General features: G+C 38.5%; 1 protein-coding gene across 4 annotated transcripts in view; it reads right to left on the reverse strand.

Moving 5' to 3' along the window:
• LOC124164198 (segmentation protein cap'n'collar) overlaps window positions 1-27,817 on the reverse strand; it is a 458,815-nt gene that overhangs the window by 216,307 nt on the left and 214,691 nt on the right. For 3 of the 4 annotated variants that reach the window (XM_046541418.1, XM_046541417.1, XM_046541416.1), the window contains exon 3: window positions 12,113-12,304. In XM_046541418.1, the coding sequence (XP_046397374.1) occupies window positions 12,113-12,304 (192 nt within the window). Of the gene's footprint in view, window positions 1-12,112; window positions 12,305-13,699; window positions 14,004-27,817 lie in introns of those variants that run through there. The other variant, XM_046541419.1, reaches the window with a different exon arrangement.

A 27,817-nucleotide genomic window follows, 5' to 3' on the forward strand; every position in this document is an offset into this window, starting at 1 on the left:
ATCTACCCATAACTTTTTTCTTCTTTCAGATATTCGGACATATGACTGAGACTAATGGACCCTCTGTGTGACGGGCCCTGCAAGAAGAGAGGACCTTCCAGAGACAACACCCACTACTACCTCACTTCGAGGCTGCCGCAAACCCAACCGCTGAGGTAGGTACATCTCAGAGGATTAACAAATGAGTCGCCAAGCCCAGCTGGTTAAGGGCCCGAAAGGAAGGTCCACTGCGTGCATCGGAGCTGACCGGATATTCTACCATTCACTAAATTGGCTTTTAAGGGTTCTAGCGGACATTTTCCCCAAAAGTGAGAAAATAGTTTAGGATAGAATGTTGTACAATCTGATGTGAATGTGATGTTGCCATTAGAGGTCAGAAGAGGGTCATGTTTACAAAAAAATCCACGCATTCGAGGCGAATTCCGGCAAGGTTAACTCGCAAAAAGTCAATAATTTGTAGAGTACACGATCACTTTCATTAGATAATATTGCGATAAAATGATATCGGTAGGACTAAGATTATTTCATTTTTTCGCATTTAGCTGGTACATTTTTAAGCACCATAATTACCTCCTCAATGGCGACTGCCACGTTCAAAAATGTTCCGCGCAGTTAAGGTATCGTCTTACTTGAGAAAAACATGCACTTCCGATATCGCAACAGTTTGAAAATCATTATCAATTATCCTACATCGAAGCGTCGCAAATCATAATTTCCAGGGCGTGAGTCACCGATCTACGGGGAGTGGCATTGTGAAACATTGAAATGCCGAGAGGAATGAGAGTGATAGTTTTCAGAATCGCTCCAGCGCTAGGAAAGATGATGAATTTTGAATCTTGAAGTGATGGGCTGCATGAAATGGGGAATATGCACAATTTTTTTTAAGTACTGGAATAAGAAGGCCTCTACCTCAAATGTGCTCGCCGAAAATTTCGCGTATGAATAATGCTTTTCAGCTGAGTTATGAGTCTTTAAAAATTGATCTCTATCGGCTGCTTGAAAACACGACGTCATCGGAGCGTGACGTCACGGCACGGAATCCACTGATGACAGACTGTAGAAGTGGATAGAAAATCGATCTACTAGGGCTCAAATGCAAATTTGGCGAAAATAATTGCTGTTGTAACGACAAAATGCAGACTGCGAATATTTTGGGTTGCCAAGGCGTTGTTGAAATAAATAAAGGGGATTGTTTGGGGAGATTTGGTGAGAAAAAAAATCAGCCGCCATAAGGAAATCGAGCTAAAGTTAACGGAGGTATTTTGCTTTCTTAAATCCCTCTTAAGTCAATTTGCCCTTTTAGGAACTACTACAAAGTTCGACGAAGATTTTTACCTCTATATCTTGCATTCAAGGCTCTACCACTCAATTCTCTTTAGCGAAGTGAATGGTGTACCGTGCAATGACGGCAGAAGGCGTTTCAGGTCACGTGCCTTCAAGCGATATTCGAGCATTTTTAATTACCAATTATTGACGTTTGCAGAGTACTAGGAGAGTTTTGGCTTATATATTTGGACTCGTGAGAAAATTTCCTATTCAATGAGACTAACTAGCGTGATGAACAAATTTCATGCATGTTCCCCATTGCAGGTCAACACCAGCATGGACTACAACCCGATGACATTGAGATGACTTTCAGAAAAGAGACTCCCACAAAGAATTTTATACCACCAAGGCCCAGAAGTTCTCAAAACGATCGTTACATTGGAATTCATTAGCAAAACATTACTTGAAATTGAATAAAGTCTATTACTATTCGTGATTCATTGCGATTGAAAAAGGTACTAAGAAACATTGTTAGACGACGAAACAAAGAGTTTCTCGATAAAAGATAGCAACGAAAAAGCCTGGTAGTTCCTATTACGTTTATATGATACTAAAATCATTTGAACGAATACATTCCAACTTTCGAACTGTTCGTACCAATAGACACAATTTTGCTCACACGAGTTATTAAAGAAAAAGGTTCACAAGAGGAATGGAAAATTATATGAAACCCCTTAATATTCTATTTCAAAGAAACTTGGTGCGTTGAATTTTTAGCAAACCAAAGTTAAACCAATATCTTACGGCAGGTGATGTGCACTGGTTGAACAGCTTCCAGGATTAACTCCGAATAATATTAGACACAGCTTCTACGACTGACACGCTGGTTTGCACGACTACGAAGATAAAACCCTACGGTTAGAAGCAAGTTCAACTACGAGAGAATGCAACGAACAGGACGGGATTAAACAAAAAATCGAAGGTTTGAAGGAACTTATCACCAAATAGAACACACAATCTTCAAATATCACCTTCAAATGACACTGAAAATTTTATAAGTCAACGCAAAGAGGACTGAGAGTTCTATTCGGGAATTATTACAAACTAAACTGTACTGTGTGAACTTAGGTTAAAGATAAGACACGAGTTAAAACAGCCACAGACATTTACGAACAAATTTCAATTCATTAGCGAAAAGTATTATAGTATTTCAGTCAATACGGCGAGAATTTATTCGCTCCAAAAACTATTTGATAGTGAATTACGGGATTATGGATTCTGAATGAAGAAAACCACAGGGCGATTTCAAAATAGTAATATAGCTATGAGCTAACACGTAGTATCTCATTTAACAGCGTGAAGGTAATAAACACGTACCTCTCTTTATAATAAACAGACGAGAAATTGTGATAGTATCTCCGGAGGTAGAATTCTTTGATCTTGAATTCTCTGATAACTACACGAAGAGATAAGCGATGATAGTGCCAGGGAAATTTCCCAATAGGCTTCACAGGGGCAGAAATAAAACAATACAGGGAGCAAATGTTGGGGTGGAACACATTTCTTGAATACGAATTGTGATAAAGTCAACTGAATGGTACATTTCAATAATTTAGATTTGAAGGGGGTATTTGGTATTTCAGACATTACAAACCGTTGATAAAAGAGGCTCGATATTTTAGATGGAATGAGAAAGTCTTTAGGAAACAGAAATAAAATTTTGATGACCATCTACACGGATAAAGGGCTGGATATCTCTCTCGCTTAAAATGATCATATAGATTTCATAAAATTAAAGTTTTTGATGATGGAATATATAAAAAATGGTTGGAACTTCTGCCGAGATTTACATGGTTCAATTTACTTAAAATATTCACAAAATTCGTGTGAAAGGGTACAGCCTGCCTCGGGCATTAATTCTTAATAAGGGTACAGCCTGCCTCGGTTGCGGCGGGGTAACGTCCTCGCCTGCCAAACAAGAGGTCGCGGATTCGAGTCCCGCCTGAGTAGTTTCCCCTGTCCAGAGCATGGATGTTCGTGTACTTTTACTTGTTAAATTTGTTGAAAACCCCGATGTAAAATGGCCAATATGAGCTGTATTCGGTGGTTTGAAAATAAAATAAAAATTAATAAAAATAATATCAAACGAGTAAGATACCCTAATGTGGTTGGACAAACTTAGTTGTTAAGAAGCTCGATTGAGGACCGCACTAACAAAAAAGTTATTTTTACACTTTTTCCATTTATTTCTTCGAACATTACTATCCATAAATAAACGTGAAGACGTACAAGTGACACAATTTAAAATCTTTATAAGTAGAATGATTAAAATGTCCCTTTTTGTCAATTGGCATAATATTGATTAGATTAAGAGTTACAGGAATTCAAACAGGATTTATCACCCCATCACCTTATTCTTTCATCCAGTAGTATTTCATAAGGCGAAATAAAAGTTATCGACCTGAAAACAAAACTAGTATGCCACGAGGCCTCTTTGTAACCAAAATTGTGTGCACTAGCATGCCAGAAGCATCTCATCAGGGCACTGGCGGGACTGATCAAACACATGATGTTATATTTGGCTCCAGCGGCCTTCGGCGTGGTACACTAGGCGGCTGGTACACTCTGAGAGCGAGATAAGAGGAGATAAGAGATAGTGGAGGAGCGATTGGGTAGCGCGGATTCTATTCCGAGGGGAATGTCAATGCGAGTGGTGGGACAGGACTGAGACGAGGGCAACGCCTGAGCATCGGCTAAGGCATCTCAAGAGCTCCGTCAAGGATGAAATATACATCCGATGAGGAAACGTTTCCGTTCAAACACTTCATAGCAGGAGCGTATATATGGGGAGGCCTGAGGCTAAATGAGGAAATAAAGAAACAAAATCAGCACCGTAATTTGAATTAGATTGATGAATCGCGCGTGAGGGCTTGGTCACGGCATGCAGAGATGCCTCTCCACTCAAAACATATAATATAATATAAATGGAACGAGACTCCAGGGCGGGCTCGCAAGGATACACTCCTGGGGTAGGGCCTATAACCGCGAGCTTTCTACCTCTGCACCGAAGAAGGGGAAGGACAGGAAGGAGAAAGGAAGGAGGCGCCGCCGCGATAGCTGCCCGACAACGCCTCCTGGGACGGGATAGGGAACGAAGGGATGCGACGAGGAATCCCGCACCGTCACAAAGGCGGGCGGGTCCTACCACCAGCGAAACCAGGAACGCCATTTCTGTTCTAACGATTTTGGAGGATTACCCTATGAGAAAGAGTAATCCAACGATCAAATCATTAGATATATAACATATAATATAGCATATTACTCGCAAAAATTTAAATGTACCATGTCGTGGGGTGGAGGAGACCGATACGTTACAATTTTTTGGCGCCTGAACATCGGCCAAGACACGTAAAGCGCTCCGCGAAAGACTAAATATACGCTCGCTGAGCAGCCGCGTAGCCAGGCACATAAGATAAAACCCATCCCCAAAATTATTCTTCTCTGGTGCCTACCGGCGATACATCCGCTCAGAAGACGACTATCCCAGGATAACAATCCTCTGACCGAGAAACATACAACGTCGCTTTCGCTAAAATGAAAAAATACACATCTGTTAAATGCAAATTGGTTTGAATTTTAAAATAAAAATTGCTTAAAGTATTAGCTTAGAAAGTATATGTTTCTATGAATGTTTATAGTTCGAATTTAAGGGTATTTTTTAAAGAAAAAAAAAAGATTTTATGCCACCAGAGCCACTAGCTACGGCCCATAAGAAAGGGGGAATAAATAGTGACTTTATTAGAAGCGATATAATCAGGTATGACACACCTACATGGATTACAGCTCGGTGAAACGGAGTGAAAAATACGTAAAATACACCCAGCTATAAAATAATTCGAGAGGAGAAAATTAAATGAACACACAACAAACATCACGACTTCAGAACTGTGCTGTCATTTATGGTGGCCTCTTTGCACGAGCCTTTAATATCCTGAACTGAGAATGTGAATTCTAACGAAGGCGGAGAATTGAGGAGTACTTGAGACGACAAGAAGATACCTTGGAGAGATGCGACCCTTTCTATAGATGAGGGTCAGGGGCAGAGAAAAACGGATGAGGGCCACATAGGCGAAGGATCAGGCCCAGCACAAGACAGTACACAGGTGAGTGCCTTTAGGGCAGGCACTTAAGGGTTCTATCTGGCGAAATTTAGCATCACAATGACTCACCTGCCGGCAGTAGGCACTGAAAATATCCAATGGTCACAAGCCATGGTCTACGGTTCGGGCAAACATTCTACGTTCACTTAAGGCGATTGTTAGGCGAGGCAGTAGTGCCAATCTTGCAAGAAAATAATCAGGATGACGTCGATTGAAATCAGAATCATGAATGCAATTAACGATAGTAGAAATTAGTGGAAAGTCTCACTAGGAAATCGATGAAAAATGCTCGATTCAATACATTAAATTTAACGAGCTATGTACCCGGAATGAAATAAAGACATCCACGACCGCTATTCTGGCAATGAAAAACAACAAACAGACTGGGGTGTTTATAATTTTATTTACGCTAGAGTTAATGCATTCATTATCTTAAAAAATATATGTAAGATTTTTCTAACGTTAATATTCCAATATAGGTAATATTGTATTTAACTCCAGCGATTAAGATATTATTCACATTTTTTATGAAGCTACGAATTTACAAAAAAAATTGATAGACTCACCGTACGTTAAGCTAGCAACGGAACTTGTTAAAGGACAAGGGCAATAAAAATTTTATTCACTTTTCAGGAATCATTTCCATGAACTTTAGAATTGATTAATTTGTTCGTACAAAACGATATCAGTGAAACGAACCGAAAAATGTCTACCCCTGATCAGTAAAAATTTATCCGTTTTTATGAATCATTTCCATGAACTTCAACATTCAACACTTTGAAGCCCCTGGTATTTTCATGTGCGGGTTGCGTGAAATCCAGGGTTTTGAATATTTTTTAATAAAATCCAGCACATTTAGAAGTAAGTACATGCATCTAGGTGCTAAAAGGCAGCACCTTCCATACAAGAAGACCAGATAGCTAAAGAAAGAAGCTACATAGATCGGACCCGAGAAAAACACACGGAATACTTTTCACCGAAATCAAATACTACAGCACGGGCTCTTCTCGGGATCGGGTCCTTGGTAGGATAAATACGTCCCGAGGTATACTTGGGCTTCAAAGTGTTAAAATTTTGTTCATGAAAAACGATATCAATGAAACAGAACCGAAAAATGTCAATCCCTAATTGGAAATTTTTTTTCCGCCTTTTATGAATCATTCCAAACTTAAGAATTAAAAAAATTCGTTCGTGAAAAACGATATCAATGAAACCTTACCGAAAAATGTCTATCCCAGATCAGTAAAAATATTATCCGCTTTTTATGAAACATTTCCATGAACTTAAATTTGGGTCGTGAAATACGATATCAATGAAACGAACCGAAAAATGTCTATCCCTGATCAGTAGGGACCAGCAGTTTGGTATACGGTGAGACCACAAAACACCCCCCCTCGCGGAGGCCCAAAGCCTGAGGCAGGCTCGAGCAAGAGGATGAGTGGGAGGAGGGTTGGAAAGGGAACTATAAAGGTCGAAGAACGAGAAAAGATGGTCCTTCTTGTCCTTTTTTGACGTGGCGTTTTTGAAGGGTCTCAAAAACCATCCGAGTTTCAATTTTTCTCCGCGTCCATTAGCGTCGAATGGTAGGTGTTCAACGGCGTCAACAAAACGGACCCGACCTGCGGGCGCCGGCCTTTGCAAGAAATCGGTTCATAAGCACCGTCCCCACTCGTGCGTCGAACACCGCACTCCTGCCTTCTTTTGTCATGACTACTTGTCCCAGCCGCCGGAAGAGATAACACCCCCTAGAGTGAGCCATTATCGGGAGCCAATAATAGGAGAAGCGACACTTGTTCGGATGAGATGGAGCTCCCTGCGCTTTTAAAAGAGTCGAAGATCCAGCCCGCTCTTAGCCATCGGCGTGGGAGTTCAAATTAGAAAAGAAGGGATAAGTTCCTTACCCTAGATCACCTTGGGCTATTACGCCTACATATTTTTACAATCGATCGTGATTATTATTTTATTATTCTGAAAATATTCTACACGTTAAGGTAGGTTAGCACAATGGCAGACTGAATTTTGTTTTCGTCGCAAGTTACTTTTCCCTTCAAGCTACCGAATTCTTTTAATAATGACGAACGACAATACACAGTAAGTTTATGAATAGGAGAAACACAATGAAATGACCGAATCGCCTTGAGTGTGTGTAGACCTTTCCGTTATCCAAATTATCAATACTTTAAAATTATTTCTAGTAAATAAAAACGGTGGTGAGATATGACCAAAAAGGCGGACAAGCCGACGAGTTTCCTTGCATGAAACGATTAGGACTAATTATTCCCGATTAATGGTTTAGATCTCACCAAGAGCGTGACCAAACTCCAGTGGACCGATAGCCATTATCAAGCATACATAGGGCCTCGTGACTGATATTTTGATCGTAGGGAAAACACCAAGCGAAAACAGTGCAACGCGCCATTATTATGATTCCCTGCCGATAACATTCATGGGGACGAAGCATGACTTGCAAGTTTCAGCACAAATATTAGAACTACTTGTACGATGGGAAACGAAACAGCTTTATTCTCTCTTTCAATGAGAAGTTAGGTACGTATAGAAAAGTCAAAAACTAAGCTTATAATTCAAACGAGTAGGATAGTAAGAGAGACTAGTTTATAGTTGCGATGACAGGAAAAAAAATATTCCTCTCCAAGCCCAATACGAAGATGATGCAATGGCCCAAAAATCAACATCTACGTTCTACCGCGAAAGCCGTCTCAATACGCTAGAGGGGTGTTAGAACACCATCCGTTAAGAAATAAAAAGCATATGCTCAAACGTAATTACTCCTACCATTCTTCATTATTCTTCATTTTCTTCATTATTCCGGGAAAAAACCGAATTCCTACACCCATCCGTTCGGCAAAATATCTCTCTTAATTTAACGTTTCTGTCGGACCTGGAAATAATGTGGGTTTCTAATATGATAGGGCTCTAAAAGATATTTATTCTCAATTGAATAAGCAATCTGTGCCTAGACAGATCCTCCGAGTCTCTAGCAGCTTCCGGCCTAAATCGTTTAACATCTGTGTCACGCTTTCTGTACGCCTGTATCAGTTTTTGGCGAATCGCGCAGTTTAGGAATTCGAATTCCAGCAGTTCAAATCTAACTGTAAGCATTAAAGTATCTGCCAATAATCAATACTTTATATCTTAAACATGAAATGTAGAATATACAAGTGCAACTAATACTGTACGCATGAGTATGTGTGAGAAGGAAAATATATATTCGAAAGCGCATATGCTATTATGCCACAGCAAGTGATCGATAAGGAAATGTCATGGACATAAGGACAATGGGCGCGATTCTGTTTCTTCATAACGCAGTGCACTACTTTAAAACGACGTAATCTTTACCGTTCGCATGATTTCCGTTTTTAGAACTAGCGCCCTCTTTCATCGTACGCAGTACTAATCGATCTTGTGACCGAAAATAAATTTCAAGATATGTTCATAAACTAGCTACTTCTGATCTCTTATTAGATAGATCCCGCGGCACCATTATAACGAGAATGAAATAGAATCCGGACCAATACGTCGCAAAGAATTACAACCTAAATAATAATAGTGGATCCTAAATGTAAACATTTGTATGAAAACTTGAAAACCTAAAGACAACGACTAACCAAAATTTGAATAAAGCATCGAATTAGAAAAAAAACGAGACAGCAGGGCGGAAAATGTAACAAAATGTAAAAAAACAAGGTTAAAATAATGAGCTAAATAATTTAAATAACTAAATTCACCGGATATGACAATAAAAAGAAACACCCATTATGATTAAAATATTATAAACTAATTCGATTCCTGACCCTGGATTTTCGTAGTATCAAACGTTTAAATTTAGAAACATCGGAGGGTTATGGCAAGAGTGTATGTGCATCCAGTCCAGGAGGGATCATTACTTATCCGTTGATAGTTTTAAATTTACGAGAAATCCTGGATCATAAACCTCCATACGCAGTATTTATCATCTTGGACCATCCTGCTTTTAATTTCAATCTTTAAAAATTTACCGTCTTTCTTCCGCACCCATTTTTGTGCACTTCAAACTGGAGGGATAATTAACAAAATACTGATAATTATCTGTTCACATGAGGTAGACCCAATACGAGGAATAATGATGACTGGGGTTAATCAAGTAACGGACTCCATGTGCAGAGATATCAGAATCTGAAGTTTTAGATATATCAGAATATTATCAGATCCTCTTCCCCTACGAAATCACGTCTGGCATTCGCAAGCCAAAGCTCTCCCAATTCTGAATTATTTTTATCGACTGAAATGATGCAACTTGCACCTCACGGCTGATGTAATACGGTGTCTGGACGGAGGCTACTACGGAACATTTTGATCAAAACGATGAGCCCAGAATTGGATGCAATTCCGTACTTTCGACATGGCGATAAAATGCTCATGACACAAATGTGACATCCCTGGAAAAGTACTGGCTAATCAGGCTTTCATTTGACTTGAGAATTTACATACTAAGACTTGAAAGGATTGTAGTCTTCAGTTACGTGTGTAAAAAGGGAAACTTTTTAATGAATGTCAACGAAAATATAGGCGCTGTGGTGCTAACTAAATGACTTATTTCAAAAGTCGACAAATACATTTCTTGGTAAGTATTACTTAGTACTTGGTAGGTATTCAAAGTTATGTATGAAGGAGAAAAGGATATGAACAGGGTTCATGGGCACATGAGACAACATGGAATCAAATATTTTTAATTCATTTAGGACACCAGGGAAGAGGAATTAAGCCTATTGGTAATGTAAACCGGCGATCGTTTTGGTATAAGATTGCTTCGTAGTCTCATATAAGTGCACTAATTATAAATATATAATATAATTAAATGAATTTTAAATATCCCATAGTAAGGATCATTAAATCCTTCCCAAAACTTAATGAGAAAATGAAAAGGAACGTGTGTTTACTTCCGCACGAGACTCAAACCCAGGAAATATTAAACTTTTCATTCCGAAAAGAGTACGATATTTCACAAATTAAAGTCTAAGGCACTAAATAGTTTTAGCCGTGGATGTGACCCAATTTAAGGTATCCCAGGAACAGCTGAATTTCCGATTAAATGTGTCTAAGGCATTTCATCCACGGTAGGTCACCTTATATTACAAAAATGTTTGAATACTCGCATCCTGATGTCCCGCAAGGTCAATCCTCAGTGAAACGGATTTGTTAGATTCAAAATCGTAGCTCCACAAATGAGAACACAAAAATGTGAAAGGAGGGAAGGTACTGACTGTGAAACGACACCAAATTATTATGATCTGAGAATAACATCGCTCTAATCACAGATATAAAAAAGGAGTTATTAGTTGGAACCAGTGTCGTAACTAGGAATATGCTCTGGGGGGATGAGGGGCCTAGGGGGCGTTCCCTCCTATTCTTTCTCTCCTACCCCCCCCCCCCCCAAGCAATCGGGGTCCGAGAAAAGTTTTGGAAATGACATGCCTGGATATGCATTGTGCATCATTTTGGTACTTAAAATTTAACTTTAAGTAGATGCATTTATTATATATCAAAACTAGGCAATAGTTTTATAATAATTTTTTTTTCTGAGGCTTTGGGGGGGGATCTATCCCCCTCATCCCCTCCCATAGTTACGCCACTGGTTGGAATAGTAGAATATAGAAAATACGCCAAATCAACTTCATGAGGCAAGACAAGAGGCGAGATTCTAGGCAATATAGGAACTCTAGTATTCCATAAAACCAAAATGACACAAGAACGTAAGCCTGTAGTTGTTTCAGAGCAGATACACAGAGTTCTACTTATTTTATAACATAAACTGGCCACTATCTGTGCAGTTGATCGATGCCTATCATGAGCGGATAATAAAGCAGATATTTCAAGGTGCAAACAGAAGATAAATATCTAAAGTCATTCACGGGGGGAAATCCCTAAGAATCACCCTATGACAAGCACCGCGTATATACAATTGAACTAGTGCTTACCAGGGATTAAACTTTAATTTGAATTGACATTGCATCTTCAATAATCATAACCCCATCACCCCATAATCATATTCAATGCAATTTTTTGAACTCGTAAGTCACGGTTTGAGCTGAAATATTTTTAGTAAACCTTCCGCCACGTACAAATAACCTTTCCAGCAATGACTACGAATCAAGTTCAGCAGAAGTAAATTTTAGTAATTAAATTTGAAATAAGATACCAGCGTCAATGAGGACTTGAAAAATTAGAGCCTTGTAAGAAAGATAAACAGTTTTTATGCCTACTCAAACAAGGTATTTATTTCACATAATGAAATGGTTTCGTTTAAAACCGTGAGTGCACGCACGCTAAGGATCGAAAGAATCAGATTCAATACTCTCTGAAGTTGATTCGACGTTTGATTTCCAAGGCAGTGGCGTTGCAAGGTAAGGGTTTGGAGAGGGGGCTCGGAACCCCCCGAAATATAAAAACAAAATTAGTTTGCTTCACAATTTAAAAAATATTTAAAAAATCATGAATTTATAAAAGATTTCTTAGAAAAATGAAGTTTTTTCGATTAAGAAAAGTGTTGAAATTAGTTAAAAACCCACTACTTAGTACCTTATTTTTCAAAAATTTCCCCCTGATCCCTTCGAACGAAATTATTGGCTACGCCACTGTTCCAAGGAAATGCTAGCTATTAAATTCAAATATATTAGCTTTGACATCACCTTGGGGCAATCGTGCAGCTTCTCTGCCAAAGCCTTGAGCTTCTCGATCTCGTCCTCGTCATCTTGATCCGACTGTCTGGCCAGCGGCGACGTCGAACCCACGCCCTCCTCTAGACGATTCGGATTGAAGATGTCGAACGGCACCCCCAAATCCACGTCCTGCTTCCAAAGCACCTCGATCAGGTCCATATCCTGCAGAGAGAAAGAGAGACAGACATTCCATCATCATGCGAATTCATTCACAACATTTACGAAACACTAAAGGAAACTTGTGGATTCCATTGATATAAAAAAATGCGACCACTTTCACAGATTACAGAAACGCAACCCGAGTCGTATTTTACATGTAGATGCGGACATTGACCCTTTCTAACCCATAGCTGCTTCTGGAAGAAATCAAATTTCAAGATTTCTTATTTTGAAAACTTTAAAATTTTGCACTCAATCATAAGTATCGTGGCAGATAAATATTTCATTATTAACATTTAAACCTCATAGTAATACGTAGTTTAGATATTTCCTAAATAGAGCTGAAAGTTTATATATTTTTGATGTTGCTAAGAAGCAACATTGGGTTATAATGGGTTAAATAGCTAATTATGATAAAAGGACAAAGTTTTTGTTACCAATAGATACTTAGCGTAAACCGCGCTACGCTATTCAAGAAACTAAAGTATATTCGCAGAAAAAAGGGTGGAGAAACGCGTTGAGCGGTAAAAATAATATTTATGTGGATAATAAAGTTTGTTCTTTCATGACGAATGTACAACATTTCCACCAAGGTATACCTGGATTAATAAATTTTACCTTTAAAAGTTATTTTACAAATAATGAAAACATTTAAGTCCTCCAACGCTGACAATGAGAAGAAGTTGCCAATTAAAAAACGTAGGGGTAATTTTAATTCTCAACACCCAGGTTTCATTACATAACGTCATCTACAGATAGGTGATGCAACCATGGAAACAAAAAATAAACAAATTTGTTGGAAAATTACAAAGAGTGACATTAATATCCCATTTGGAGGAGTTCGATATAGTGAAACCTGCAACTATTACTAATTAGTAATATTATTCTAATACCAATCCAATTCATGCGACACAAGAGCAAGCACAAGTTTAAAGACGCTGACAAGCATGGTAGATGTGCAACATAGCCGAAAATAGTTTCCGCACGCCAACTGACAAGCAAAACTAAGCACAATTGAGTCAGTAATAAAATAGTCTTCGAACGATTTTCACAATTCCCTTGAAAATGCCGAGGAATGAAGTGTTGACACCGTCTGGGTAATTAAATTAATGTTGAGAAGTGCACGTTATTGACTACTTTTTCGGAGCCATGAACGTCAAAGTTATTACACACAGATTCACACACTCAAGTTCACAGACTCTTTTCTATCTCCACTTCACTTTCATCAGCTCCGAGAGGGAATAACACAAACACTTCCTAGCACTAGTACAATGAACTGTATGACGTCACCTAGGATGATAACCACGCTAAATTCTCCGCACAACACCAAGTATGCACCAGCATGCGTACTGGGTCTGGTGAAGGATCGAGTATCGTGTGAGACGGGATATACGTGACCTGTTCTTCGACAGCCGTACACCCAGGGCTCCTGAAGAGCGCCTCACATGCGTCCACGGATAGGCAGAGTCGTACCACTGGCGTTTCTTTTTCGCGTGTCCTCTCCCCGACCCATTGTAACGAGGCACGTGGTGTAATCTCGAGAGACCCCCGACCACGTTCCACTGATAAGATCAATCATCGGATGGTTTTGTCATTTCCTTCAGATAAACCCCCCCACGTAGTAAGGGGTAGATAGTGCCTCTGTTTACAATTATGAGGCAGGGGTAATTATAGTATAGGATACGGTCCTAAAGCGAGAAGACCCAATGAGAGCTTTCTGTAGGGGCATAATTTAGGTTTAAAAGATCCCCAGACATCGCGAGAGTGGATGCAGCAGCCTTATCTCCGATAAAAACGATCGGCGGGGAAAAAGATAAGGATGAAGAAGCAATGTCAAAACGCAGATCTCTTCGATCATCGCAAAAAAAGGGTAATTTTTTCATAAAAATTTCAGAGAGAAAATTAATGTCCCTTAAGAAGCGTGGTGGTCCAGTAGCTTTCAGCTGCCAATCGAAGAATACCACTTTCAAGGTAAACTCTTCACACACATATAAACAAAATTCCTCTTTAGTGCTCCTCTTACAGGGAAATGAACTAGTCCCCCTACTCGGTGTGTGGCTTTCACAAGCCTGTGGCTAAGCCAAGGGTGAGCTCTACCCTCACCTTTCAAAACCAACCTTCGCGTTGAATCACTGAGTGAATGTGATCAGGATTCGAACCCGGATCTGCCGAGCCAACTTTTCCCTCAGCGGAGTTATAATGGTTTAAGAGGACAAAATGATGTGCTACTAGACGTATAACCAGGGCATTCCGACATTGCTAGAACTTTGAACACTAGGGTGTTCATCATATAAATTACTTGAGGGTGACTCCGTAAAGGTACACCGCTTGCTAGTCCGCGGATAATCACTTGAATAAAGCCTGTCAAGGCATAATTTACGCCTGAAACACCTCCAGTAATCGTGGAAGTGAATGCTAAATACAACCTTATCTTCAGGAGGAATGATTGTAGAGAGAAGAGATAAGGTTGAAGAGACAATGTCAAAACTCAGAGGTCTTTGATTACCGAAAAAAAGGAAATTAAAGAAAACAACTCAAAAATAAGTTTTTCATGTTACGGAGGAAATATTGATGTAAGGACTGAGCGATTTAAGCAATGCATTTTCCGTCAGCAATATTTGACAAAATATTGGACAGGGCTACGGATTACCACTTTCAATTAGCTACTGTAAAATCTTAATCACAGGAGCAAAAAAAGGAAATGACAAAATATGTACTCGTAAACCGCAACATCGCATGGAAATATATATTTTGATAAATTCATGTTCACAATAGAAATAATAATAAAATACTTGAGACTTTGCGCATCGTGAGTGAGGTATTATTGCCGATAGGTTGTACGCCTACTTTTACATACTTATTCAACTGAATGTTTTCTCGCCGAACTCGCTATATATTCGAACTTGAATACTTTATCAGTACTTCAAGAGTCTTCAAGGACGAGATCTAATAAATCACAGGGATCAAGTACATACCAACATGAAAAGTTTTTCAAAGGTTGGTAAGTAACCCATATCATTATGATTAGAACTGCCATCCATACGACTCATTACTGCATACATTTTGAATTAAGAAAGTTTTAGTATGTTAATAATAATTATTAATTCCATAAATTCCATAATAAAAGTTACCGCTGAAATTACAGTGAAACTTACCATGCAACACGTATACCACTGAAGATACCTGCCTCGAAAAAGGAATATTTATTAATGCAAGTAACTTTTAATCGTCTTCAGCAGGCTCACAAACTCGGCGCAGAGCGTGTCTACCCATGTAACCGATTTCCCATTTTATTACTTTGCCATGACCATCGTGCAATAACTTTTTTCAAGGCAATGAGAGACATTCACATTTCATTTTCGTGTTAAAATATGTATTTATGCTGTTATGGTCCTAAAAATTAAGACCACGTAATAGCTACAAATTTTTGCCCTATATCGTTGAACAAAAACAGCATGGTATCAACTAATCAGTATCAACTAATATCTACGAATAAAAAACTACTCTATTTAAAATGCTAACGGATATTACGAGATATTTCAATCAGGTAAAGTATGCTTTAAACACTACCGAAGTCCATTCAACAGCAACGAAGTGAAAAGACATTATATAACGCTGGGAAATATCTCACGACTAAGCAAATATTGCTCATGACTTTGGATCGATAGCTGATTTCCTTTCCAAGGAAAGACGGAATAGTTTCTTCACGTTTCGGGTCTTAGTATAGCCATTGATGATTCTCTCTTACACAAACCTTTGCAGGAAAAGGTAAGATTGATTTCTTAGAAAATAGCCATAGATAAGAGCCCAGAAGAACCCTAAAGTGCTTGAATACAACACCCAACTGGTCTTCCTTCGGAATAAAAGCTGATTCCCAACTATTTTATGATACCAAATCGATTAACTTATATAACATGTTCTAAGCGTTTTATCTGCTTCAATGAGCGTATTATCACAAAAATTTCTCAATGATTCTCCACAGCGAGCAAATAATTGATCAATCATAAGTTATGTAAGTGCAATTGCAACACAATGCAGAATAAGTATAAAATTATCACGACAGATTTCAATTAATGCACCAAAATTAAAAAAAAAAAGAAAACGAAAAACCTACGTTTTTCAGTTCCCAACTACAGTCACGCTAGAATGGACAGTAAATTGATTCCCAGTAGCAAGCCCAAAAATAATGAAAAAAATTAATTAAAAGAACAAAGGTATGGCTAAAACAAGACATAGATACGATCAATAGCACTTCTCAACATGAAGAACGACCCCTCCGACACAATCCAATATCTATTTATGCATGAATCATCAGCTCCTAAACAGTAACGCATGAATACCTTGGAGGAAAGCAAGCAGTAAAATAAATGAGTTTCGAATCGAATCGGGAAAAGGTGGCAGAAAATAGCTACGGGCGTACTTTCACCCATTCTTTCCCATCTATCAGCGAACATCATTAATATTTATTCCAAAAGGTTGATTGGAGGAGATGGAGTGTAAAAAAAAGACGAACGGATTGGCGCAAATGACGACAGCGCTGCGTTCACAATGGCGACGCGGAGAAAACACTTTCTGTCTGAAAAATGGCCACTGCGAAAGCTGAGGCGGCAAACCAATGATTGAGACGACCTACGACCTCAGCAGAGAGTATTGTGGGGGGATTATGGATCCAGGGGCAATCGGCGTGACTTGAGAAATCGCAGAGGAAGCACAAGAGGCCGGCGAAAGGGAATTTCACAATCATATAAAATCTCGATATTACGAAGATACAGAGCTCTGCGGCTATTTCCTCAAACGTATACACAAGGTATAAATATGAGCTATTTAGATCTCAGCGAACGAATACGAAAGAAATACTACAGAGCTTTAATTGGCTTCCGTACAAGTGGTGTAGCTAAAAACCCGTGATCACGTGAGGATCAACACCTCCAACCTTACCGTGACAGGGACTGCTGGATGGTTGATTTCGTCGATAGCATTTTTCAATCAAAATAGCTAGATCAACTCAAGCGAAGTTTTTATTTACCAAGAAGAAATGGTAAGAGGCTTACTTCAGAATTTCAATATCAGTACCTACCCAAAATTTATACAGCACCATCATAAAAATAGTGTCACTCAGAATTTTCAATGTTGGCTTCCAAAAATCAACAACTGACAACGGCGAACCGCCGAATGAGTTCAAATATGATTAATGACCAAAGGTATAAAGAAAATAGGCGAACTTTAATTCTGTATAATAACTATAGGAGCTCTTCCGAAAAATCAATGCTCTTTGCTCTTAACAAAAATGTCACTATTGAAATCCACTGATTTAAAAATAACTGCAAATATTTGCCAAGAAAAACAATTCGATAAGTTATGTTATGTAGACAAGGGAATATTTCAATCACATGTTAGCAATGACGATAATGAAGCAGATAAAGCTTGCAACACGCAGAATGTTCACGACACGAATGTGACATGCCTGGAAAAATCTTGGGTAAACAGGCTTTCAATTGACTCATAATTTCCATACTAGGAGTAAAAAGGATAGCAAAATTCAGTTAAGAGAGAAAAAGGGAAAATTTTTCATACATGTTAGACGAAAAGTTATTATTATTTACATGCGTTATTTAGAAAGCTCCAAAATTACAGCTTATAACTCTACCAGCCTGCGTTTAGACACTTGAGCACAAATACACATCACAAATCGAAAAATGGCCTGCATAAAAATATGTTTAAACTATAGCTTGGAAATACTATTATTAACTTGGAAATTGCTATTATTAATCCCAAGCCAGAAATATACAATGATAAAAAAGATCAATTTGAAAGCTTTTACGTTGTAATATTTGAAGAATTACTAACACTAAGGCCATAATTTTACGGCTGTTTAAGGAGATTTAAATTTTTAATTATTGACTATTGTTACAGGAAATATAACAATTTAAGTTCCTGAAGGACACCAAAATACTGAAGCTATACGCATTAACATAAGCGGGACACAACTTTCCGATCGTTTTCACTCCATTGTGCATTACAGATGGCACTTCCGATAGAAGGCGCCCTTGCGCAACACTGAAAATGCGTAGTGTAGATTAACCTGTAATTCCATATTCCCTATCTATACGAGTACACATCCAAAGGGAAGGTATCATCTCCGCACAAGTCGGCTGAGAAGATGAGGTCACTATTAAAAACATGAAGCCAATATATTATATGGATTATGGCTTCAGAACACTTCGGAGATAATTCTCAGACGGCTGGGTACACTGACTGACAACGATAAGTGAATACCATAGGGAGCGAGAGTTATTTATTTTATCGCAATGACATCAAGATCGAAATAGCCCGTAAAACTCATAGGAAGAAAGTTCCGCTAAGATGAGGAACTCTTAACAGAGCAGGATTGCTGAAATCAAAAACCCATAGAATGTAAACGCAATATCATCAAATTCAATTACAAGGGAATACCAATTCTATATTTAATAACTATAAATATCTAAGGATATCCATGCTTTGTCTACCATGTAACACTAGCTGTTTCAATGCGACGATGCGACCAATATTCTCAACGCTTTTAAGGAATTAATATCTATCTACACAGGGATTGGCGACCAAATCTGTACTGTCCAGCTAATTGAATAGCAACTGTTAGTACGCATTTTGATGTTAAACCAATTCTTAAAAATATATTTCATTAGGACCAGAAATAAAAACCTTATCGTAACTATATCAGACAAGTAAATATATTTTAACAAGTGGAATATCAAATAAACAATCCTTCCATAATTTTTTTCAAAAATTTAAATTAATGCATAACAATAGGTACAACCTATAGTATCAATGCTGTGCGGAGTCATTGAATCATCAAACATCCAGTGAAAGGAAATTAGCTCCGTAGTCGCTAAAGGGATCCGTTTGCCGTTTTCTCAACAGAAAAAAAAGTTATTCGGGGCCTATCTTTGACTGCTCGCAGTGGCACAATATGTCGAGGCATATTTAATCTAGAATGATAACCGATTGCCAATAGTCATTGATAGCACATTTTTTTACAAATGTTTATCTATGCGCAAGCTAAGCCCAAAAAAAAGAAAGAGACGGTTGCTTCGCTACGCCCGACATGGGCCTTCAACAATAAAATTTGATTAACAGCATTACGGCAAGTAGGGACGAGATAAAAACACTCGCCTTGTTCCAGCCGCGCCCTCGGAACTTTTTTTCCGAATATGATCGCAAGGCGAGCGTGCGGCTTCGAGTTATTTCCTGCCGGATATAAGGAGGAGCCAGTAGATGGGATGGGAAGCGTACCGAACCGAAGAGAAAAAAACATTTTTCGTTTCCATGACGGTGGCGAGAGAAGGGGATGGGGTACGCTAGAGCTCCTCCAGCCTTTAAGCCTCGTTTACACACCTACATCTACATAAGTAGCTCTACATTTACTACTCCGAATCTTCCTCAAAAGGCGTGTGGAGGGTGCTTGGACACCCCCTCTACATAACAATAAAAACTGTGTTCTCCATGCTAAGTTACCCGGAAATGTTATAAGAAAATAAGAATTTTTACAAACGCTCTTATGGGGACGTTGGTCTGGGGATAGGAAAATTTTTATTACAACTATAATAATATATACCTTTGCGATCATTAATCGGTAAAAAGTTGGAAACACCATTACAGTCATAGAAGAGTAAAAAATGGATAGGTAATAAATGTTAACATTTTTTGATTTAGTCACAATTGAAGTGAAAAAAACATTATTTATAATAAGATGCCCAAGAGGAGTCTAAAAAACTGGAAAAGCTGCTAAATTAAAACACATGGGGTGATTTATCCACGAACTCAGCACCATTACTCTTGGTTTTTTCCTAGATGGATATCGTCTTTCAACGTAATCACGTTGATGATAAACAAAGATATCTTACGGCGCACTAATTTTATTCAACAGCTCACAACACGTGTTTCGATAGCTTTACAATCATCATCAGGTACGAGATTGTAAAGCAAACGTAACACGAGTTGTAAGTTGTAAAATATAATTAGTAGGCAGTACGATATCTTTGTTTATCATTTGATACATTGTTCCACGATATTTCTCCGGAAAAATTAGACTTCACATGTAATCACGTTATTTACATGTAAATATCGATTCTACGTTGTGCACCCAAGCTTACAAACGCGTTATGTAAACGTTCTTATTTTATTCATTACGATAAGAACATGCGGAGATAGCTTTAATATACTTCACGATATCTCTCCGGATAAAATTGACTTTACCAGTAATCACGTCAGTTACGTAAAAATTTCGCTTCTATGATGTGCAGCTGAAGATTAAAAACGCATTATATAAACGCTCTTATTGTATTCAATGCGTGAAGGACATGGCGAGATAGCTTCAATTTCGGTGCACCAGGCTACCCCGGCAAGGGGATCAGATCAAGCTGGCAACGCCGCACGCTTAGGGCCGGCTGGATTGGGTGGGGTGGGGTTAGCGGCTTCGTTTCATTGGGTAATGGCACGGAAGGGCTTGGATCATCAGGGAAGGGGATTCATGTCCGACACCACCCCACACCTTCCTTCCTCCAACACCGCCCCACCCAACCCCCTGTCCAAGGCCCTGATGAGAAAACAGAGGGGTCGGACACAAAAGGGCCTCTTGATGGAATCTCTCCTTTCCTTTTTTTTAAAGGCTCCACAAAATGGCCGTCTAGATCACCCGCGGGGTCGGTCGGATCGAAAGTGCGATAACAGAACGATAGTCGCGAGGGAAAGTATCTTGCAGCGAAATTGCGGTTGGTCCTTGATGTAACATACTATGCTCGCTAAAGTTAAATTTCGGCATAGAATTAAACAAGGATATGCCTAGATACCGCAAGTAAATAAGGTAAAGAGAAATTATAAGTTAAAGAAGCTATCAGACATCTTTTACGGAAGAGTTTTCTTTGACTCATCGAATATTCGAGTTTTAAAAATACAAGATCGGCAGTTTTATTACAACTTTCCATGAAATAAGGTTAAGTTTCAGCCGGAGCAAACAAAATCAACTAAATTTATTACGATAAATACTAAATAATACATTAATTGATATGGTATTTAGTAAGTGCGACTTTTGCAATAAAATGTGAATTTTTCGGTTCCTAGAAAAAATTGGCATATTAGTGAAGTAATACAAGATGAAAGGCATCAGATGTTCAAAGCAAGTAGCTTGGGTGTATTGCATTGTTGACATATCGGGAAGTATAAATTCCGAGAAGAATTTACCTACTTATTGCTTACCATTTACACTTAAATTGCCGAAACAAATAGCTAATTATTAATTTTCTTGTACGCTTATATTATAAAATCTATTAAAAATGCATAGCAGGTAAAGATGCCTCATTTAGGATAAAATGATTCACTAACACATGTATAATAATTTTACACCAATTAGCGATACAATTGACAAGCATAACAAGCTGGCACTTATTTGGAGGTATGCCGTCAGATGTACCTAAATTATTAGGTAGGGTCATGAAGTGACGACTGTTAGCACGTCCCTCCTTCATCCATTTCTATCTTAGCAAAATTTTCCTAAGCGGCTAGTAAATACAGAATAGCGAGCACCAAACTGCTAAATAATCAATCGCCACTTCATCTCAAATTCTTCTTTCTTTGAGAATATGGGTAAAAATTCATAGTTGAGCAGACCTCGTTAGGTTCGGTGGGTATAAAATGAACCTCACTACCAGTGCATTACCTTCATGCATAGTATATAAGTCAAGATCCATGGTACATCTTAATGGTAAGCGAGTCATGGTCATGAAGGATCTCCGTGGCTACATTTTCAAATTTTAGAGTTTAAATCACGTTGAAAATATTACAAGGGATTTTTTTGAATCGATACCGAAGATAAGGGCTATGATAGCATGAGATAACAGAAAATCTAGAAATGGCAAATCGAACCATCCATGATATTGAAAATCGAGAGCATTTTTGATCGATGACCACGAGATGTAAGAGGAGAAACTAGCTTATATTGAACGCGACTTTAAGATGTTGTACAGTGCACAGATGAAAACATGGGACTTAATTTCAACGATAGTGGAAAATGGTTAATTAACATCCACACTATTCATTGACTGATCTATGATAATATTTAATGACATTGCCAGTAGTACATATCCAATGAAAACGCACTTGACCAAGTAAGACTAAAAAAATCTAGGCTGCAATCTTTCAGGGATAAATATTTAAACTATAAGGCTTAAGTGTTTCATTAGCATCGCACGATTGCTTTGATACACAAAAGGCTAGAATTTAGATGCAACGTAGTTTTAGGAAAGATCCCATAACGTACAGGTTCAATTAAGTTTACGAAAAAAGTATTCACTAATTCAAAGAAAGAAATTTTTGTTTTCATGCATATTTTTTTTAATTAAGGGAGAAAAATATACAACGAACCCGTTACCAGAAATTCAAATTACCGTTGACATTTTTCAGTAATGCGCGCAATCATTTGAAATTTTTGCTTGAAAAAAATGTCCAGACACGGAAAAATTCTCAATTTACAAGAATTGAGGCCTTATAACTGACGGTCTGAGTTTTTCTCGTTCCACTGCCTATAACAGAGACATAAACTCAAGCGGGCCTCGTGAATGCCAAGCAGATGGCTGGAGTCGCAAAGAAAGGCTGAAAGAAGAGAATATCGTCAAGCGATGAAGTCGCCGACCATTGGAGCGTCAAAATCACCAAAGCTCAACAAACGGCCGGAGAAACGCAAGGCAGGCATAAAATATGAAGGGGATTTTATATAGCATGGACTGAAAACTGCAAGCATCGTGCATCTACACGGAGGGGTTCTTTCTTCACAAACCCCGCCCCGGGGTTATGTCAGCGGCACCGCTAACCATGGCACGAAGCGAGATCGGTCGGAGGAGAGCCAGACACGGACGCATGGGTTCAAACCATTACTCTCAGCCGAAAAGTGCAAATCATTGCCCCAGAATCGGGAACGTCAAGAGACACGCACGATTCCTTGGACGTGAAAAATTGAGTTAAAAATAAAATTGTATTACATTACCTCTCTTCATTACCTCTCACTTGATACAACCACTTTTGACCTATTCGGGCTATTCTTAATTGAAGTTTTCTCGAACTGCGAAAGTCACTTGTAATGTACGCTTGCACTACTTAAAAAGTAAATTCACGATTGCGCGCATTTTTAATGTAAATGTATGCATATAACGTGATCAAGTAGTTTAAAAATTCATTGGATACACAAAACAAGTAATTTAGCAAACAAAAAATATTCAATATAACTCGACCAACTTCACGCCCATGGGATCAAATTATCTTAAATGGCCAATTCAAGACAAAATATTAACATACTTCAGGGAAAATAGGAAATTGTAAGACGCAATTAACGCGAAAATCGTGACCAGTCTCTATATTGGCAAACCGGGATAAAGCGCGATGAGGCTAAAACTAGTCGATAATTTGGTCAAACATATCCCAAAAGTCTGAGTAAAGACTCCAATCTAATGACATCAGAATGATAACAAAGAACCATCGGACAATGGAATATCCTTCATACGAAAGTAATGGAAATGTTCATACATATTTCGTTAGAATATATGTACTTCCACTTCTCCCCAACTTTTACCTCCATACATCGACCTCCGCGACACTACTTCACAGTTGTAGTCGAGTCGAAACTGTCCTAAAAACGGCTCCCAACCAGGGAGCTACCATATTCATGAATTTATTTCTTAGGACTAGTCCTATAATCATATATACAAATATACCTTCGTATTTCATGGTTTCAATATACATTTTGGAAGGTATGAGTGTACTTTTTTAGTGTACCCAGCTTACTGAAGCGCAGTTAAAAAAAAAAAACAATAGTTTCCAAAGATTTTTTTTAGTATCTGATATAGCTTTTTCAAAGAAAAAAGCTGGAACCCTCCTCTACCTTTGCACATAAAATCATGACATCAATACCAACTATCCTTCTTCCGTCTACCCTGCACCCAGCCATGAAGCATGAACCACACGGCTAGGAGGGCTAGACACACGGTGCGTTCGGGTCTGAACCATTACTCGCACACGAAAAGTGCAAATCATCACTCCGGAATCGGAAACGCTTCAAAGTTGACGAAACGATCTTCTTTAAATTCTTCTCGCCACTGCGATTGTGGACTTCATTCGTTCCCAACTACGCACCAAAGTATTCATGGCGCTAGCGTTGACAAACGAGCCGCAAAACCAACGCAACCCTTCGCCAATCCTGCCATTTATAAAACGACGAGAGTGAATGCGAGCCTGTGTAATCACTCACTCCAACCTAAGAATGGTCTCAATTTCGATCCTTTCAAAGTTTCCGGGACCCCTAACGTGAATCCACATTAGGTCCATCAGCTCTCTGGACCCAAGAATATGCCTACGATCCATGGGTGAGCGACTGTATAGCAGATACATGTAACACTCAGCGTCTCATCACAGGATACTTGCCGGAAAAAAATGATTAGTTCATTCTAACACACTACATCTATAAGGTATAAGTTGTCAACCGGTTAAAACATGCCCATATGGAAACATCACACGAATATACAGGGTGGAGAAAGATCGTGTCACGAAATTTTAACCCACGATAGCTGATGCCAGTAGGAACCAAAATTACTAACTATGTTTAAAAATGCACTATTTTCAAACTACTGGAACTTTGCGCCAAGCAATCCGATTGGGCGCGAGCTTTTCCTGTTTCCGGATAGTCAAGACAACCCATGACTTCGAATGGTTAGACTTTCGGAGATCGCGACGTATCGAGGCATCTCGCTAGCTCAGAGGTGGCACTGCAAAATTTCAAATACGAATGATTTATATTAAAGGATAGGGCATTTTGATGTGCAAAAGCTGTCGTATTGGATCTCAGTAATTTAAATTTCAATTCGCAATCTCATTCGAAATGTGCGAGCTGAGAAAAAATTCAAAGGTGCCCGATTTCGAATGGATCGCAACAAGTCTTTCTCAAGATGGCCAGATGCGCAATTTCTTGGGCTTCGCTTGGTGAGTGGCTGTGAGCATAAAATTATTTAAGAGTTCAGTTCCTGCGGCACAATTGTGATACGCCAAGACCTGTCATGCGCCCCGAGAGAACATTTTTTTCTAAACGAAGAAATATTAAGAATTTACCGATATTCCGCGAGGATCAGTCACCGCTTACATGGACTGTACGTTTAAATCGAATTAAAATACAAGTTTGTAGTTACAAGATGTTTTTATTTTCAAATAAATAATGAAAAACTACATTGTTTTCACACCTTTTATTGGGAGCTAGTGCAGTGGTATCATGGTGCCGTAACGCCATTCCGGCACTGATTATTAACAAAAAACGTAATAGTCAAATAAAATTTTCATCAATTATGTTGCCACAAAATTTCTGACATATATTCGTAACCAAAACAAAATATTGTAATAAAATGTAAATAATAACTTGACATAAAAACATACGGTAGTATTTAGAAAAAAAAACTTCTAAAAAGAGTTAAGAAGAATGCGTTCTGGAACTGCTTATTTTGCCATGACGTCAATGATACAGTGTGTAGTCGACCTCAAAAGTGCAGTTCGATAGCTAATGCGGCCCTCGCACTGCAAAGTTTGGACACCCCTATCCCACACGAAATACAACATTTCCCAAGAATCAAATAAAATGAAATTAACACGTAGAAAATCAACTTAATACATAAGAAAATATTTTAAGGCGCATTAAATCTGTTACATTTAATTTAGCTAATTCATGCATGTGCGCGCAGCGCAACGCCTGGGCATTGAAGTTAGTTAAGGGCAGTGAGCTGTGTAATTCATAAAAGACAGAACTTTTCATGTAGGCATTTACGATAGACTTAATTTAAGGAATTAACCGCGGAACATTCAGCGGCGTACCTTTACGGAATTACTCAATTGTTTACTAAAGGCGCATCGTAAAGGTACGCAGTTAGCACGTTGACTCCTTAAATAATAACGAGAGAAAAACCTAAAAAATACACCAAGATAGGTGGAACGCGACGCGAGATCACGCTTTGGAGGGAAAAGTAGGAGGGTCCTGTCCTAAGACGGACGCATAATGTTCCGCTGATGACAAATGATTCCGATTCGTGTCAAGGATCTTGAAGAGCCTCTTCGGCTGTCATTTCTTCCCTCGCCTTGGGGTCGACAGGGAAAGGGGGCGAGACTTGGACTCATCGAAAGAATATTGATGCGCGGGAGTAAACGCCACGGGTCATTGAGTGCCGCGGAAATGGACACCAAACTTGCTACTATAGATTAGAGAAACGAGCGATAAAAATGAATAATTAAAAACATAAAAAACGTTAACTAATCAATTCGTTGCCTCGGGATGGAATCGAATTAACACAATGAAATATAAAAAAAACTTTTTAATTACACATAAATTTAATACTGTACGACCAAGGTTTTGATCTGGCACGTCATCACCTGGTTCTCTGGCCACGATCCATGACCCGATCTTGTCACCATCAATGATTCGTCGACATGAGTTTTTTGGTGAATAAGTCGACGTGAAATAAGAATTTTTTCGTAAGAAATTTATCAAAGTTTGAAATATTTTAAAATTAAACGTAAAATACTTCCATGGTAATGGGTGATGAAATAAAAGCCAAGCTACTTTCACTTATAAAACATAGAAAATGGATTAAATGAAAAGCAAGCACATTAAATTTTAATGGCATTAAAAAATTCTGGACCGATAAGGAAAACGACTAAATAATGTTAAACGCCTGATGAAAGAAAGATCACGAAATCAAATATTGTATTGCTCTCATTAGATAAATTGAAGATAAATGCGTAGATTATTCTTCCCGGGAAAAAATGATGAAAATATCAAGAGAAAAGGTTAACATTGAACTTAATATTACACAGAAACAAAATTTCGTGTACACAAATGTTCACAGAGAGTATTTGTTATCCATGAAAAGATATTGGCCTCCTTCCCACTGGAAAGCTCCTAAGAGCAAATGACTATATAGTTGGTGAATTACGAAAAGTCTTCGGATGCAATTACGATGTCAAGCATAGGAGGTGAATTTTTACCGGTATATCGCACATTAAACTTTCCAACGCCATTAAAGATTCAAATAAAAGCCTAAAATACATTCAAAAACAACAAGAAAACCGTGACCATTTCCAGGAAGTGTGGGACGGAAGGTTCTGTTTACCGGCGTTAACTTGAATTAGCCGGAAACAATCTCGACGATATCTCCACAAGGCGATTGCACACGACAAAAGATAACACAATTCACCCGAAACTAAAAGCAAAGTTCAGACTCCACCACTCAATCGGCTAATTTTGGCGGACACTGATTACAGCTACCTCAAGCTGATTATGATTGAGTGGGTACCATCACAGAATAAAAAAACGGATGAATCTCTATCCTGGTATTATGCATAGATGAAATAATTCACAGCCTCGTATAACACAAACTCATCCTCATTCAATTTTGGGTCATATTCTGCAAAAGCTTTCGACAAATAGCTACCTCGATA

Source organism: Ischnura elegans, chromosome 8, assembly GCF_921293095.1.
Source record: "Ischnura elegans chromosome 8, ioIscEleg1.1, whole genome shotgun sequence".
Taxonomy (NCBI): Eukaryota; Metazoa; Arthropoda; class Insecta; order Odonata; family Coenagrionidae; genus Ischnura; species Ischnura elegans.